Here is a 13,980-nt window from a genome sequence, read left to right on the forward strand (position 1 = left end):
TACACACGACCTATTCTTATATGAAGCAAAAAAAATTGTTGAAAAACTGTCTAAACTTTATGTTTAAGAAATGTTTAATAAATACTCACTAAACAGGGTGTATGTACCAAGGGAAGTCCAAATTTTATTTTTAATGTTTAAAACCCTTTCTTTCTTTTTATATTTTTTAAAATGCAAGTAATTAAAAAGATACACAGCTTTGTATAAAATAGTTGGGGATGTCCATTGATATATTTTAATATATGCTTGTTGTTAATTACAGTCTTCTCCTCCTGATGATAAATATCAATAGAATTTGACTAAAACTTTACTCAGGGTGTAATTGAAAAGAGAAGTCCGGAATTTGTTCTCTAAGAAATAATTACTTTTATTTTTTTTAAATTAACAAAAGAAAATATTTAAAAAATGAAGTACCTTATAACTTAATAAAAAAAGGTATGTCCATTCAAGTTTCTTATTAATTTGTTTAAGTCAAAAATTAAAACAACCTCCGTTTAAATATATAAATCGTTTTTTTTTTTTTTAATAAACTTTAGACCGTTCTCGATTTGACAAGCACTATGCGCGAGGTTAGAATTATTTAATTCTATCATAGTCATAAGAAATAGATAGTCTGGCCACTTGCGGTATTCCTTTGATCAACTCTTTGTTCGCATTTTTTTCGTGTCCAGTCCGCTTCAGAGTGCACAAAATTTGTTTTCATCGATTGTTTATCTACGAACTGCTTGTTTAAATTACATCTTTTTCATCCAATATTTTGAATGCCTGGTGCTAATTGTTCTATTTATGGATGCAGTACTTCTAGGAGGCATAAGGGAGTCTCAATATTTAAAGTTCCTGCTTCTAACGACAGTTTTAATACGTCTTGGAGGGAAAGTCTGATTGCCATTATTCTCAAAGATCGTTATGAAGATTTAAGTTTGAAGACTCAAATAGAAAATAAGCGTCTGTTTATTTGTGAAAAGCATTATCTTCCAGAAATGATACTTTATAATGATAAAAAAAAGACATTAAAACCTGGATCATTGCCGACTCTGTGCTTACCAAAAAAATCTTTCACACCATCAATTCCTATACAAAGAAAATCTGCCTCTGCCATCATTGCTAAAAAAGATGCTTTAACGACTTCAAATAATATTACTGCCTTTAAGCCTATATATAAATCATTTGAAGAGTTCTTAAATCGTATTAGCAAGTTAAAAATTAGTGACTGGACCATGAGTGTGAGTCCTGTTGTGGCAGAGTTTAAACTTTATGATACAATCCACACATGTCCTCGATATGAAATATATGTTGATGATAGTCTTGCTTTCACCATTCGTGTATATTCTTGGCTCATTCCAGATGATCATTTAATATATACAAAATACAGAAGATCTATGCGACATATTTCAGCATCTAATCTTTTATCTATTGTTACTTCTTTTAACCTTTGTTCTGGAATAACTGATGTCTTTGCATTAAAATCAAATCTTTATATTAAACATTGTATTTCAAAAAAATTTGATTTATTTTCATCTAGGAGTGAGTTTCCCTTAAACCAGACAGAGTATTTTCGATCTCAGTCATGTATTATGCTGATTGAGTGGATGTTATGCTGTTCACAATGTAAAAGTATTGAAAAAAGTGAAATTAAATGTTTGAAAAAAAGATTAGCTACTTCTAGTATCCCTGCTAAATTAAATGCACCAATTACATTTACATCTCCAGATCGTCTGAAGCTTACATTACAGAGTGTTCGTCTAGAAAATAAAGAATTAAAAAAAGAATTAGCTTTGATGAAGCAAGAGATTGAAAATTCATCACTAGCTATTAGTAAAAATATTGAAAGTGATTTAGTTCAAATAATGGCAGAAGCTGATAAAAGTCAGATTTCTCCATTTATGAACCTGTTTTGGGAGGAGCAGCAAAAATATTTAAAATGCTCAAAGCAAGGGATTCGTTATCATCCAGCAATAATACGTTACTGTTTGGGATTAGCTGCAAAATCACCAGCTGCTTATGAAGCAATAAGGTTAAATGAGAAAACTCATTCTGGTTTTTTAATTTTACCAAGTCGTAGGCGATTGCGTGACTATAAAAACTATGTAAAGCCCAAGTTGGGATTCAATAAAAACATAATAGAAGAATTAAAAGATAAAGTCATTAATTTTTCAGTTCAAGAGAAATTTATAGTCCTAGTTCTTGATGAAATGAAAATTCAAGAAAATCTTGTTTGGGACAAACATTCTGGAGAATTAATTGGTTATGTTGATTTGGGTGATCCTAGTGTTAATTTTGCAACGTTACAACAAGCTGATAAGCTTGCTTCTCATGTTTTAGTTTTTTTAATTAGAAGTATTGTAAATCCTTTTAAATACAGTTTTGCAAATTTTGCTACTACAAATATTACATCAGTGCAATTATTTTCTCTATTTTGGAAAGCTGTAGGAATTTTAGAAATCTCTGTTGGTTTAAAAGTAGTTGCTGTTACTTGTGATGGAGCATCATCGAATAGAAAATTTTTTAAAATGCATTTTAATCTGACTGAAGAAGAAGATATTAATGGTAATGTTGATGTGACTTACCGCACTGATAATCTATTTGCTGATGATGATGATAAAAGATTTATATATTTTATTTCTGATGTTCCTCATTTAATTAAAACAGCAAGGAACAACCTTTACCATTCTGGAGCTGGTAAAAGCAATCGTTATATGTGGAATCAGGGTCAACATATTTTATGGTCCCATATTTCTGATTTATTTTATGAAGATTTAAAATGTCAACTACATGCATGTCCAAAGCTAACTGTTGAGCACATTAAAATAACTCCATTTTCAGCTATGAATGTTCGTTTAGCTGCACAAGTTTTAAGTGATTCATGTAGTACTGCATTAAAAATCTATGCACCATCAGATACAGCTGGGACAGCACAATTTTGCAAATATTTTAATGATTTTTTTGATTGCTTAAATGTTCGGAATACAAATGATTGTATATTAAAATGCAACTCTTTTTTGAAACCATTTTCTGACACAAATGATGTTCGATTTACATGGCTTAGAGAAACATTTTTAAAGTATCTTTCTGATTGGCTTTTTTCTATTGAATCAAGATCTGGAAATTTTTCAAAAAGTGAGAGAAGTAATATGTTTATTACTTGGCAAACTCATGAAGGTTTAAAAATCACAGTTAATTCTGTTATTGAACTTGTCAAATTTTTAATTAACAACAATGTAAGTTATGTATTAACTGAAAGGTTTTGTCAGGATCCTTTAGAAAATTACTTTGGACAACAACGGTCAATTGGTAGAAGAAAAGATAATCCTTCCTTGTTTGATTTTGGTTTCAATGATAATACCATTCGAAATCAACTTATATTTCACCCAATTGCAGGTAACTGTCAAAATGTCAATGAATCAAACAAAATATCAAGGGAGAGTACAACACGTATACCACGCAGAAAATGGACCAACTCTGAAAAATGTATTAATATGAAAAGTTGACTTTTCAAGTGATTCAATAAAAATTTCCCTTATGTCTCCTTGTACTGCTGAAAACAAAGAAAAAGAACATACATAAAAACGGCTATTTTCATAGCCACAAATCTTATTAAAAATGTTAAATGGCATAAAATATTGATTAGTTACATTAGAATTTTTTTTATATTTGTAATAAACTAAATTTCAGTTAATTTTGTAGACATTTCCTTACATTTACTTTTGTTACAATATAAACAGGCACCTATTATTCTTTTTATAAAACCTCCACAGGTATCCACTTCCCCCAAAAAAACTAGTGATTTCACAGGCAGATCTAAGTTAAGATTAGTTGATGTATGCATATATATATATATATATATATATATATATATATATATATATATATATATATATATATATATATATATATATTAGGGGTAGAATTGATCTTTGAGTTGTTTTTGATCTATGAGTTATTAGTTGTTTATTATAAATATAAAACTAGTGTGCATAGTTAATTTTGGACTTCATTTTTAACTATTCTTTGTTTTCTTTTAGATAAGGGAGGGTCTCTTACCTAGCTTTTATTTCTATAAACAAATAACAAAAATTTTAAAAACTAATCTTTTTAATGACAAATAGTTGCTAAAGTTACTATGCCAAGCATGCTTTCATGAGATTTGTGGCTATGAAAATAACCGTTTTTAAGTGTAATATTCTACTAAACTTCTATAATCCAATTGATGTTTTTTTCATTTTTGAGCGGAGGGATTTTGACTTTGTTTGATTCTCTTTGATTTTGTGGATACTTAGTTTTTCTTTTGCATACGAAAAAGATCTTACTCTGACATAAAGTGTAATCAGATGATAAAATAAGTTTAAAGACAGTTCTTTGGAAACTCGATTTGTGCAAAGACCACGAAGTTCAGATATGTTAGCCAAAACTCCACTGTTTTTTAAGATTTCAGCTACAATTAACTCTGAATCAATTTTTTTTACAAAACTTTTACTTTGATGGCGAAAGAGAAACTCAACTTTTGTAAAAATTTCTAAAACTGGAGGAGACACTTTCCACAAACCACCACGATTTTTAGCATTCACAAATTTATCATAAGCTTCAGTGCATGTTTCTGGACTCTCAAATAATTGTTCTGTTTTACCAGCATTAAGAAGTGAAAGGCAGTCTGTGCTTAACTTTTGCTGCCATAATCGAGAACTGCGAATTCTGCAATAAAATGTGCTAAATACATAACCACTTAGATAAAAGATAATTTCTTTGTCTCTATCAGAAAATTCAACAGGTGATAAACCATTTAAATTTAAAAAAGAAGTATTGTAAAGTGAGTTTGTAAGAAATGCTAAAACATGATTGCATAGTTCATAGCCAAGAAGTCTAGTCGATTTTTTAGTCAGATTGCTAAATAAAATTCCTTGATTAACAGTTTTGTAAAATTTAGGATAAAATCTTTCAGCATCACCATCAGCTTTAAAACCAGCTATTACTGTCTCTAATAGAGATAGAGTTTGTTGTGAAGTATCTAAAATTATTGCATGATTAATCCTTAACTCATCTCTATACAAATCAGGATAGCATTCATCGTTGATTAAGGTAGTAATACTTTTATCAAGCAGATTTTTAAATTCATCAAGAAGAATAGGTGGTTTAGGACTTTGTATCGTTAAATCTAAAGGAATACTTTGATGCTTTGAATTTGTATGCCTTGTAAGTCCTCTTTGAGATATGCACTTCTTAGAACAAATTGTGCAAGAAAATGTGCAATCAACTTGTTCACTAGATAACTCCAACACCAAAGCATCTAAATCTTTAACAAAATTTTCGTCTTCAAAAAGAATATCATTCTCCAAAGAAAAAAATAATGCTTCTTTATCAAATTCACCATAGAGTTCTTTCTGCGTTTCCATTTTTTGTGCACTCAGTTCCTGGCCGCCCGACAAATTTCAAGTGTTTCGTATGATTATAAGAAAAATCCAGATATTACGGCCCAAGTGACCAGACTATCTATTTCTTATGACTATGATTCTATCTCCTATTTTAAAAGTTGGGAGAAAATGAGTTATTAATTTTAGTAAGTAATGATTACTTCTAAAATGCGCTCTATTTTACAAGTTTTTTTCTAATTTGTTTAAACATAAATTATTTAAAGCATAAGTTATTATTTCTTTAAAAATTAAGACTAATTTTTTAAATAATTATTACTTTAAGAAAAAAATCAAAAACTTTCTCCCAACATTTAAACTTGGAGATAGAACAAAATAATTCTAACTTGGCGTATAATAAAATACTAAACCGTAAATCTAACTGTTATCCCGGATTAATAACTTCTTACCATCCGTTCGAACAGTTAACCTTGTATAGTTTGCTTAATTATTGCTTTAGTTTATTATAATTATTCGCTCTGTTTGCTTTTATCTACCGACGCATCATATTTACTTAACGAAATATTGAAGTTGTGAAAAAATATGTATATATACATATTTTGGGTATGTCCAGCGACGTAGCAGACATCCCCTAGACACGCCCCTGTATATATATATATATATATATATATATATATATATATATATATATATATATATATATATATATATATATATATATATATATATATATATTAGTTTACAATTATTAATCATAATATAACAATATAACACTATATAAACTTGGTATCTGAAAGAAGATCCAGAAGATCTTGTCGCCAGAACCATATAAAATATGTAAAAACGTGTATATATAATAAAATAAAAATACAATTGATTTGATAACTAGTAACAATGTAGAATTAACGAAAACTGAAAATAATTTTACAAATTATCCAGAGTAAAAATAATTTTTCATTTAAAAAACATTTATATATATTGCCAGTAAAAAGAATATAGTTTTTTAATTTAGTTTTAAAAACTGAAAACGAGATTAACAAATAAAAATTTGGAACAACAATTTTGTTCCATAAATACGGTGTTCGATAGTCTATGCAAAATTGATTAAACTTTGTTTGACAAAAGGGTTCAAGGGTTCAATAATTAATGCTCATGGGTCTATTGTACTTTTAACTTTTTGTGTTTTATTTCTGTGACTGAAATGTTTAAATAGGATTGGTCAATAAAATATTACTTTTTTCGGCTTTCTTTTCATCATAGCTAAAAGTAAAAAATATAAAAATCTTACAAAATTTTTTCACCGCGCCATAAAGAAAATTGCACTTTTATTTTTTTTAAATTTACTCAAAAGCGACCTTTTGACTAAATTTAAACAATACATTTATGTTCTTTTATAAGTTGTTTCATAAAATTTTTTAATTTGAGGATAATTAGAAAAGTCCTTATTATTTTAACTTTATTGATGCTTTTAAGTACAGATATTTAAATCATAAACAATTTATCTTTTTCACAATGTTTTTCATAATACTTTAAGGTGGTACGTAGTTGTGTCTTTACTCAAACTTCGCTAAAACTCCCCACTCTCTTCTATCGCTAATATTATCTAGAATGTCAATCTGCTAACCACATTAAAAAAAAAAAAAATTATTAAATGTAGGGGGGGGGGGGGGGGGGCATTATAGAAGTTACACAGACCTAATATAAAATAAAACATAATTAACCATAATATGGAAAAATAATATTTTGTTCGTCAAAAACAAGAAAGTAATGGTAATTGCAAAATAAAAATAAAATGTGTAATGTCAGTAAATTTAAATTTAGGAAATACAATTGTCGATTTGACGCATAATGTTAAAACCATGTCAGTATATAAACTTAAACCGTAGTTTTAAATAGAAACAGGACAGAACCAGGATTGTTCTGAGGGCCGATAGGTATAATAGAGCCGTATTGTGTCTAGAGGTCCAAAAAATGATTAATATTTAATAAATGCACTAGCAATTCGCTGTAAAAGTGTCTTAAATTTTTTTTTTGGTTATTTTATAATAATATAATATTTTATAATATTTTATTTTATTATATAATAAAGCAAGAAATAATTTTCCACATAAAAATTATAAATTTAAAACCATAGCTATCGGCTTCATAAGCTAAATACATTCATTTTAAAACAAATATATTTTTCATCACATAGCTTTGAGCATTCCTTTCCGATAAAATATTTCCCAATAATATTTCACGGAGAAAATTGTGTACGTGACTATACAGGGTGTAACGCCAAAATTCAGACAAATTACCATTTTTTCCAAACATTTCATTATTGCAAAAACAAAAAAGATTCATAAAACTTTTTTTTAATAACTTTTTAAAAGGTCATTAGGAACAGGTCTATAAAATATATTCTCTGTTTTAAGGGTTGGCAACCCCGTTTTAATGCATCACTGTTCATATTAGCGAATGGTGCTTCAATAGTAGCTCGCAATCTTGTGACATTTGAATGTCTGGACTTGTTGGTGACCCTTTTAACTACGCTCCATACATAAAAGTTCAAAGGGTTTAAATCTGGGATGTTGGGAGGCTAGAATTCTTTAGACAAAAACATGTCGACGTTGTACGATAACCAATTTGGCACCAAATGACTTGTGTGGGCGGGCGCACCGTCTTGCTGGAAAACATATGGCATTCCGGACGATGTCAGATGACGTCTCATTGAGACGATACAATCTCATGGCTTCACTCCTTTTTATCAGAACACGCAAATAAACTTCTTTCATAACATTTTCCTCTTAGTTAAAAAAATGTGTTGCTATGGCATCACCCTCACTGGACACAACGCTTAACACGTGAACAGTCGCCGGAAATTCTGTTCTGGAAACAATGAGGATATCTTTAGGGTCGTAGGCGAGCCAGCAGTGATTCCTTTGATTGTTTCTTGCATCGAAAGTAAAATTTTTTTCGTCAGAAAAAAAATCTAATTTTTCGGCTGCATTGAAAGAACACAAAAAAAAACAAAAAAAACAGATTTCAGGGTTCAATTCGCTTTTCAATTCGCAATAAAAGTTCTTAAAAAGCTTTGTTCTAGCAGCTTGTAGCGGAGGTCCTCCTCGATGAATCGACGCATAATTTTTTCACTCCTTTTGACAATTGAAGACAATTTTTGAATCAACTGCTCTAAAATAATCAACTGATCCTCAAAAATCAGCTCCTAAGCCTGTTGAATACCGAGCTTCTCTGAGTTTTTCTCGATGATGTTATAAAACCTTCGTTTGGCTGATTTTTGTTGCCGTCCGTTCAACGTGAATACTTTCAATAACAACGGCTCTTTAGTTACATTCCCCACTTTCAATATGGCAACTATTTTGAGGCTATAGCTGGTCTAATACGTAGGAACTATCCGGACGCTAATCGCGACCTCTACATTTGGATAGACTAACGGAAATTTTAAATTGAATTTCGTCTGATTTTTTTTTGTAAAGTTGACAGTTATTCATTTTGTTTCAGGAAAATAAGAGTTCTGAAATTTCAAACAGAAATGTTTCAAATATGATTAAGGCTTTGGAATTTCAAATCTGATAATTTACCACTCCACAGTGGGCCAGAATGCCAATTTTCTAGACTAAACGGTTTCTTTTTTCAAAATTTTTTATCTAATAAAACATGAACGTGTAAATGTTATAAAAAAAATAATGTCTGAGTAACAAGAACATGATAAAAAAAGATCAGAAATTTAAATACAATTTTATATAAAAATAGGAAAACAGTAATAAGGACATAATATATATCTTATAAAGTATATATCTTATAAAGTATATATCTTATAAAGTATATATCTTATAAAGTATATATCTTATAAAGTATATATCTTATAAAAAATTATTTTTAGTTATAACAACATCAAGATATATCTTCTTTTTTAAAGTTTATGTATATTTGGTTCTTTTAAGAGAAACGAGACACCAGATCAACCTCAAGTTAACATCATTAACATCAAGATAATCATCAGGATAATCATCATGGCGCAAGATGGGAGTTTTTCGGTTTAATTATACTTCCTTTCCTGAAAAACGCTTTTCTTCCACATCTTCTGGTAAATATTGTTGTTGAAGTCTACAAGAGCTTCCTCGTTCATTATAGTCAGAAGCAAAGATGTAACATAACGGATATGACATCAGCTCCGTAAATCAAAATCATATGGAGCGTCATTCTATACAATCTACAAAGAGATTTACTTCAAGCAAGTGAGTTCTGAACTTTTCAGAATCAATAATCCAGCTCAAAGGTCATAGTTGCTAATATATCATAAAAAATGTTATAAAAGCTACAAATCATAATTTAGCATTTTGGTTAAAATAGCGTGTAAAAATCACTCGTGAAACCAAAGGTGTTCATACAGAATTTGTGTCAATCTATTAGCAGTTAATAACAGTAAAGCTGATTGTGTTTTAATAAAAGACATAATAAAACAATCTATTATTCTCTTAAAAAAGTTCCCGGATTCAATGTGATAGTGTAAGTTTATGCATGATAAAATGTGTTTAAATAAAAAAAATTCAGACTAGGAAGTAAAGTTTTGTAAAACGAAGAGAAATGTTATATTAATAATCTAGTTACGAAAACAAGTGTTCGTATTGATTCATAAAGCCTTAACGATTACTTAAAAATCATAAATTTCTATATACTTAAGATGCAAATAAAAAAAAAATTCCAGACAAGAATTTAAAAGTTGTTTTGTTTTCTTCTGTTATCATTGTCACATTTAACATAAACTGCATTTTAAAAGTTAAAATTAATCATACCACTCGCCCACCCACTCAACCCGCCCAACCAGATGTACATGTATCATTGACAGTGTATGAAATTTTTGCAAATTACGAAGGTCTTTGCTGACTTCTGAATCAATGTGCGTTCTGCCATTTTTCATCTCTGACACTCTCCGGTTCTAACATCTTTCCCATTTTTACTTTTTTTCTTCTGACTTAGTGCAGCATTTCGTTAACTTTTCGGGCAAATTCTTCTTTTCAGACTTAAAATATAAAGTTAAATGCCCAGAGTTCAAAGCGCTGTATAGAATCTTAAAGTAGAGCAAGTTTCTTGCCTTTTCTACTCTATTCCCAAATAATCCCCCTTTACCTCCTTCGTACCAAAATATTTTTGCCGTCCCCGAAGAATATTGGATTAAGTGTTCCATCACTAAAACTTAGCCCAAAAAGTAAGACTTAAAAAAGGTGGAACCGGGTATAAAAAAAGGTAGATTTTTATACCTCCACTGTAGATAATTACTACTAAAATAGATGTAGACAAGTAAAAATGGAAAGTATCTTAAAATATTATATTAAATTATAAATTATAGTAGAATACCTTATTTACGGGATTGTAAAGAAAATAATTAAAATTCATTAATTTTGACGGAAAAAGTAATGAAATCAAATTATGTGTGTGTGTGTGTGTGTGTGTGTGTGTGTGTGTGTGTGTGTGTGTGTGTGTGTGTGTGTGTGTGTGTATGCGTGTGTAAAATAAAGTAAATTGAGATTGCGTATGTTTTCGTGTTCAGGATGTAAATAAATTTTTTTAAAGCTTAAACAAGCCAAAAAAAAAAAAGAACTTGCATGTAACAAAATAATTATGCCAAATTCTCAACGAAATATTCGCATAATTTTCTCAATTTGGAAAATCCGATAATGTTTTGTTAGAAAATAAGTTATTTGTTAAAGTGTGATGATAAATTCGAAAAATGGCTAATCTTCAAAAAAAAACAGACACTTTTTTTCTCAATACTAAACTCATCACAGGTTACTGACTGATTGATAACACTGACATGTGTTGCTAATGAGTTCGTTGACTCAAAACTAACTAGAAAAATCATTTTGGGAAATTTTGTACAAGATGGTTCGTAAATTATCATCCCATATATTTTACATAAGATAATTTTAAATCAAAATTTTAGCTTTCTAATCTGGTCTATTTTATTTTCCCAAAATTTTAACCTATTGATGCTATTCGCATGCCCGTCGAATAAAAATAACTTGCATAATTTCACAAAATTTTCGTGAATTTATCTAGTATCATCCAATAAAATGTTGCCCCTTCACGTTAAAAAAGGGTTGCGTGGGCCCCGTAAAACAGGGCCCATTTTTTTTTAGAAGTTAGTATAAGTCTTTTAATCTTGTTTTTATGAAATAAAAAAAAAGATTAAAAGACTTATACTAACTTCTAAAAGATTAAAAAAAACTTTGTTTTTAAACGCAATTTGAACGCCTAAAATTATAAAGTCTATTTACGAGTAAAGATTGCCGAACTTGTTTAGAAATTGTTTATTAACTGCCCAGCATTAAATTTTATTACATATATGATTTTTTTGAAATCCTCGAATATCAATTTAAAGTAACAAACAACCAAAACCAGCTTAAAAGGGAACTTATAAATTTATATATTTCGCCTTAAAATAAAAGTATGTTGTTTACATATTCCATATTTTGCATTGCAAAATCAGACGTTATTGTTCAAAAGCATTTCGTTTCCTTTTTTAGAACAAAATAATTCATTAGTGAACAAGAAAAACAACTCAAAACAACCAAACCAAACAAAATTAACCGCATTTGTTACTGATGAAAAAAATATCCCATAATCTACCTCTTTCTATATTTTTTTACAAACTAATTCTTATTTTCTAAAAACAAAGTGGGAATTGGAGAAGAGTGGTTATTACGAAATTGAAATAAAAGGGATTTTTGCGCCTATTGAAAAATTTTGTGAGGGCAACATTTGTCACCAAAACATAAATACTTTTCAAATGTAGGATAAGTTTTTTATTAAAGCAAACCTCTAAATGGTTTTACCTGAAGGATTTTTACTCCCCCTCCCCATGTTTATAGCTTGTTAAAACTTAATATCTTGTTATATCAATAAAATAATAAAGTCTTTAGCCATGTTAAACAATAATTGAAAAGTTTATTTTTAAAACTCGGTAAGCACCATCTTCGAAAAAATTCAATAACGCGCCTTTTTTGTAAAGCAACTAAATTACATCTAGGAAATGTTAACGATTATCTTCTAAACGCGATTTTTTTTAAAGTCTTATTTATATGTTTAAAACAAGAATTTAGTTTTAAAACGCGGTAAAAACATTTTTAGTTATAATCAAAATGTGATATTTAATTGAACCAATCCGCGCTTTTATCAAGGTTATTCTGCACAAGCGCGTTAAGCATCTATAAACGATATATTTAAAATGGTGGTTGCCGACATATCCAGGGTAGAGACTCATACTTAGCTTAGTATTAGATTTCAACTAAACAAACCAACTATGGCTAGAAAAACCAAGACCCCCTTTTTCACTCTTCACTTTTGAAAAACAAGAAAATTTTACAGCCTTCTTAATGACATGAAACCAAATGAGATGATTGCTTGCTTTGATATGATCAAGAGCCTTGTTCTACCAAAAAACTGTTTTTAGGAAAAGCCAACTATTTTCGGTAGTTTTTGTTTTTATGTTTTAAGCAAGTGCAAAGGGTCTTCTATCAAAGCACAAATCCCAGTCTGTGGAGAAAATTTTGTTTTTTAGAGAAAGGCAAAGACTCAAACATTGTAAGTTTTATTTTTCAGCATCTACTAAAAAATAATATAAAGAAAGAATGTGCCAATTTTTCAGATCTTTAGCTCTTTTCAAATTCATGTTATGGGCAGAAAAAAAAAAGTGAAAACGACATCTATTTTTGTTGTCTTGCACAAACAACACTTTAAAAGGCTGCCCATAACTCCCACCTTTCCCTAAACGAGACCACTCTTACCTGCTAACGGATCGTGTCTTTGGCCGAGTTCAAACGGATATTAAAAAGAAAGAAATGATTTTTGAGCCCAGCGAATACAGAGAGATTCTCGATCAGCGTGACAAAGTGAACAGGATTCGACAGCTCTCGTTTTCAAATCAGAAGTAAAAAAAAAGCTTTTCAAGACTGCGAGAAACTCATCATTAACACTGATAAAATAGAAGCAATTGCAAACCTTAAAAAATGAGAATTTGGTCACACGCACAAAAAAAAATGATGCTCTTCGTCTCGGAGTGGACGGCAGAATGCGCGTTGATTACATGGCACTCCGTTACAACACTACTCAACAACACTACTCACAATGCTACTCACTAAGACTGAGAACGCTTATATTTTTGTTTTATACCATATCTTTTCACAATATATTTAAACAAGTAAATTTTTAGTTCCTATTTAAGCTATTTTATGTTGGATTTTTTCTTATTTTGTACACTTAGTTTTACTGAATAAATTCATAAATACAAAGTCATAGCCGCTAGCTGTATTCTTCATATTACAGTCACACCTAGCATAAGACTTGCATCATTTTTTATATTGTTTCAAGGACAACTTTACAATACAATCACACTAAACATACAGAAATCGACAATTTATATGGAAGTCTTTTTTGTTGTTATATTAGCTGTTCTTAATACATAAACATACATATTTGATGCGGAAGTATTATTTCATAAAAATGGATATAAAGCGGTTTGGCATTAAACAATAACTAAATATAAAGCATTTTGAAGCAAAAATAAATAAAAGAAACAAAAATAAACATCTATTTTATCTAACTACATTTCAATAAA

The 13,980-nt window shown here is 29.4% G+C and overlaps 1 protein-coding gene across 1 annotated transcript; it reads right to left on the reverse strand.

The window, feature by feature from the left end:
- Positions 1-3,888: 3,888 nt before the first annotated feature.
- On the reverse strand, positions 3,889-5,486 carry LOC149879124 (uncharacterized). The gene has a single exon (XM_090071738.1). The coding sequence runs from the start codon at positions 5,385-5,387 to the stop codon at positions 4,194-4,196; it is 1,194 nt and encodes a 397-aa protein (XP_089927864.1). The 5' UTR covers positions 5,388-5,486; the 3' UTR covers positions 3,889-4,193.
- Positions 5,487-13,980: the final 8,494 nt, after the last annotated feature.

This window comes from Hydra viridissima, unplaced genomic scaffold (assembly GCF_058129835.1).
Source record: "Hydra viridissima isolate aposymbiotic clone 2 unplaced genomic scaffold, HvirCarnegie_v1 scaffold_14, whole genome shotgun sequence".
In the NCBI taxonomy this organism is placed as follows: Eukaryota; Metazoa; Cnidaria; class Hydrozoa; order Anthoathecata; family Hydridae; genus Hydra; species Hydra viridissima.

What these genes read in the sequence shown, in the direction of transcription:
- LOC149879124 (XM_090071738.1), bottom strand. Translation starts at nt 5,387, where the DNA reads ATGGAAACGCAGAAAGAACTCTATGGTGAATTTGATAAAGAAGCATTA.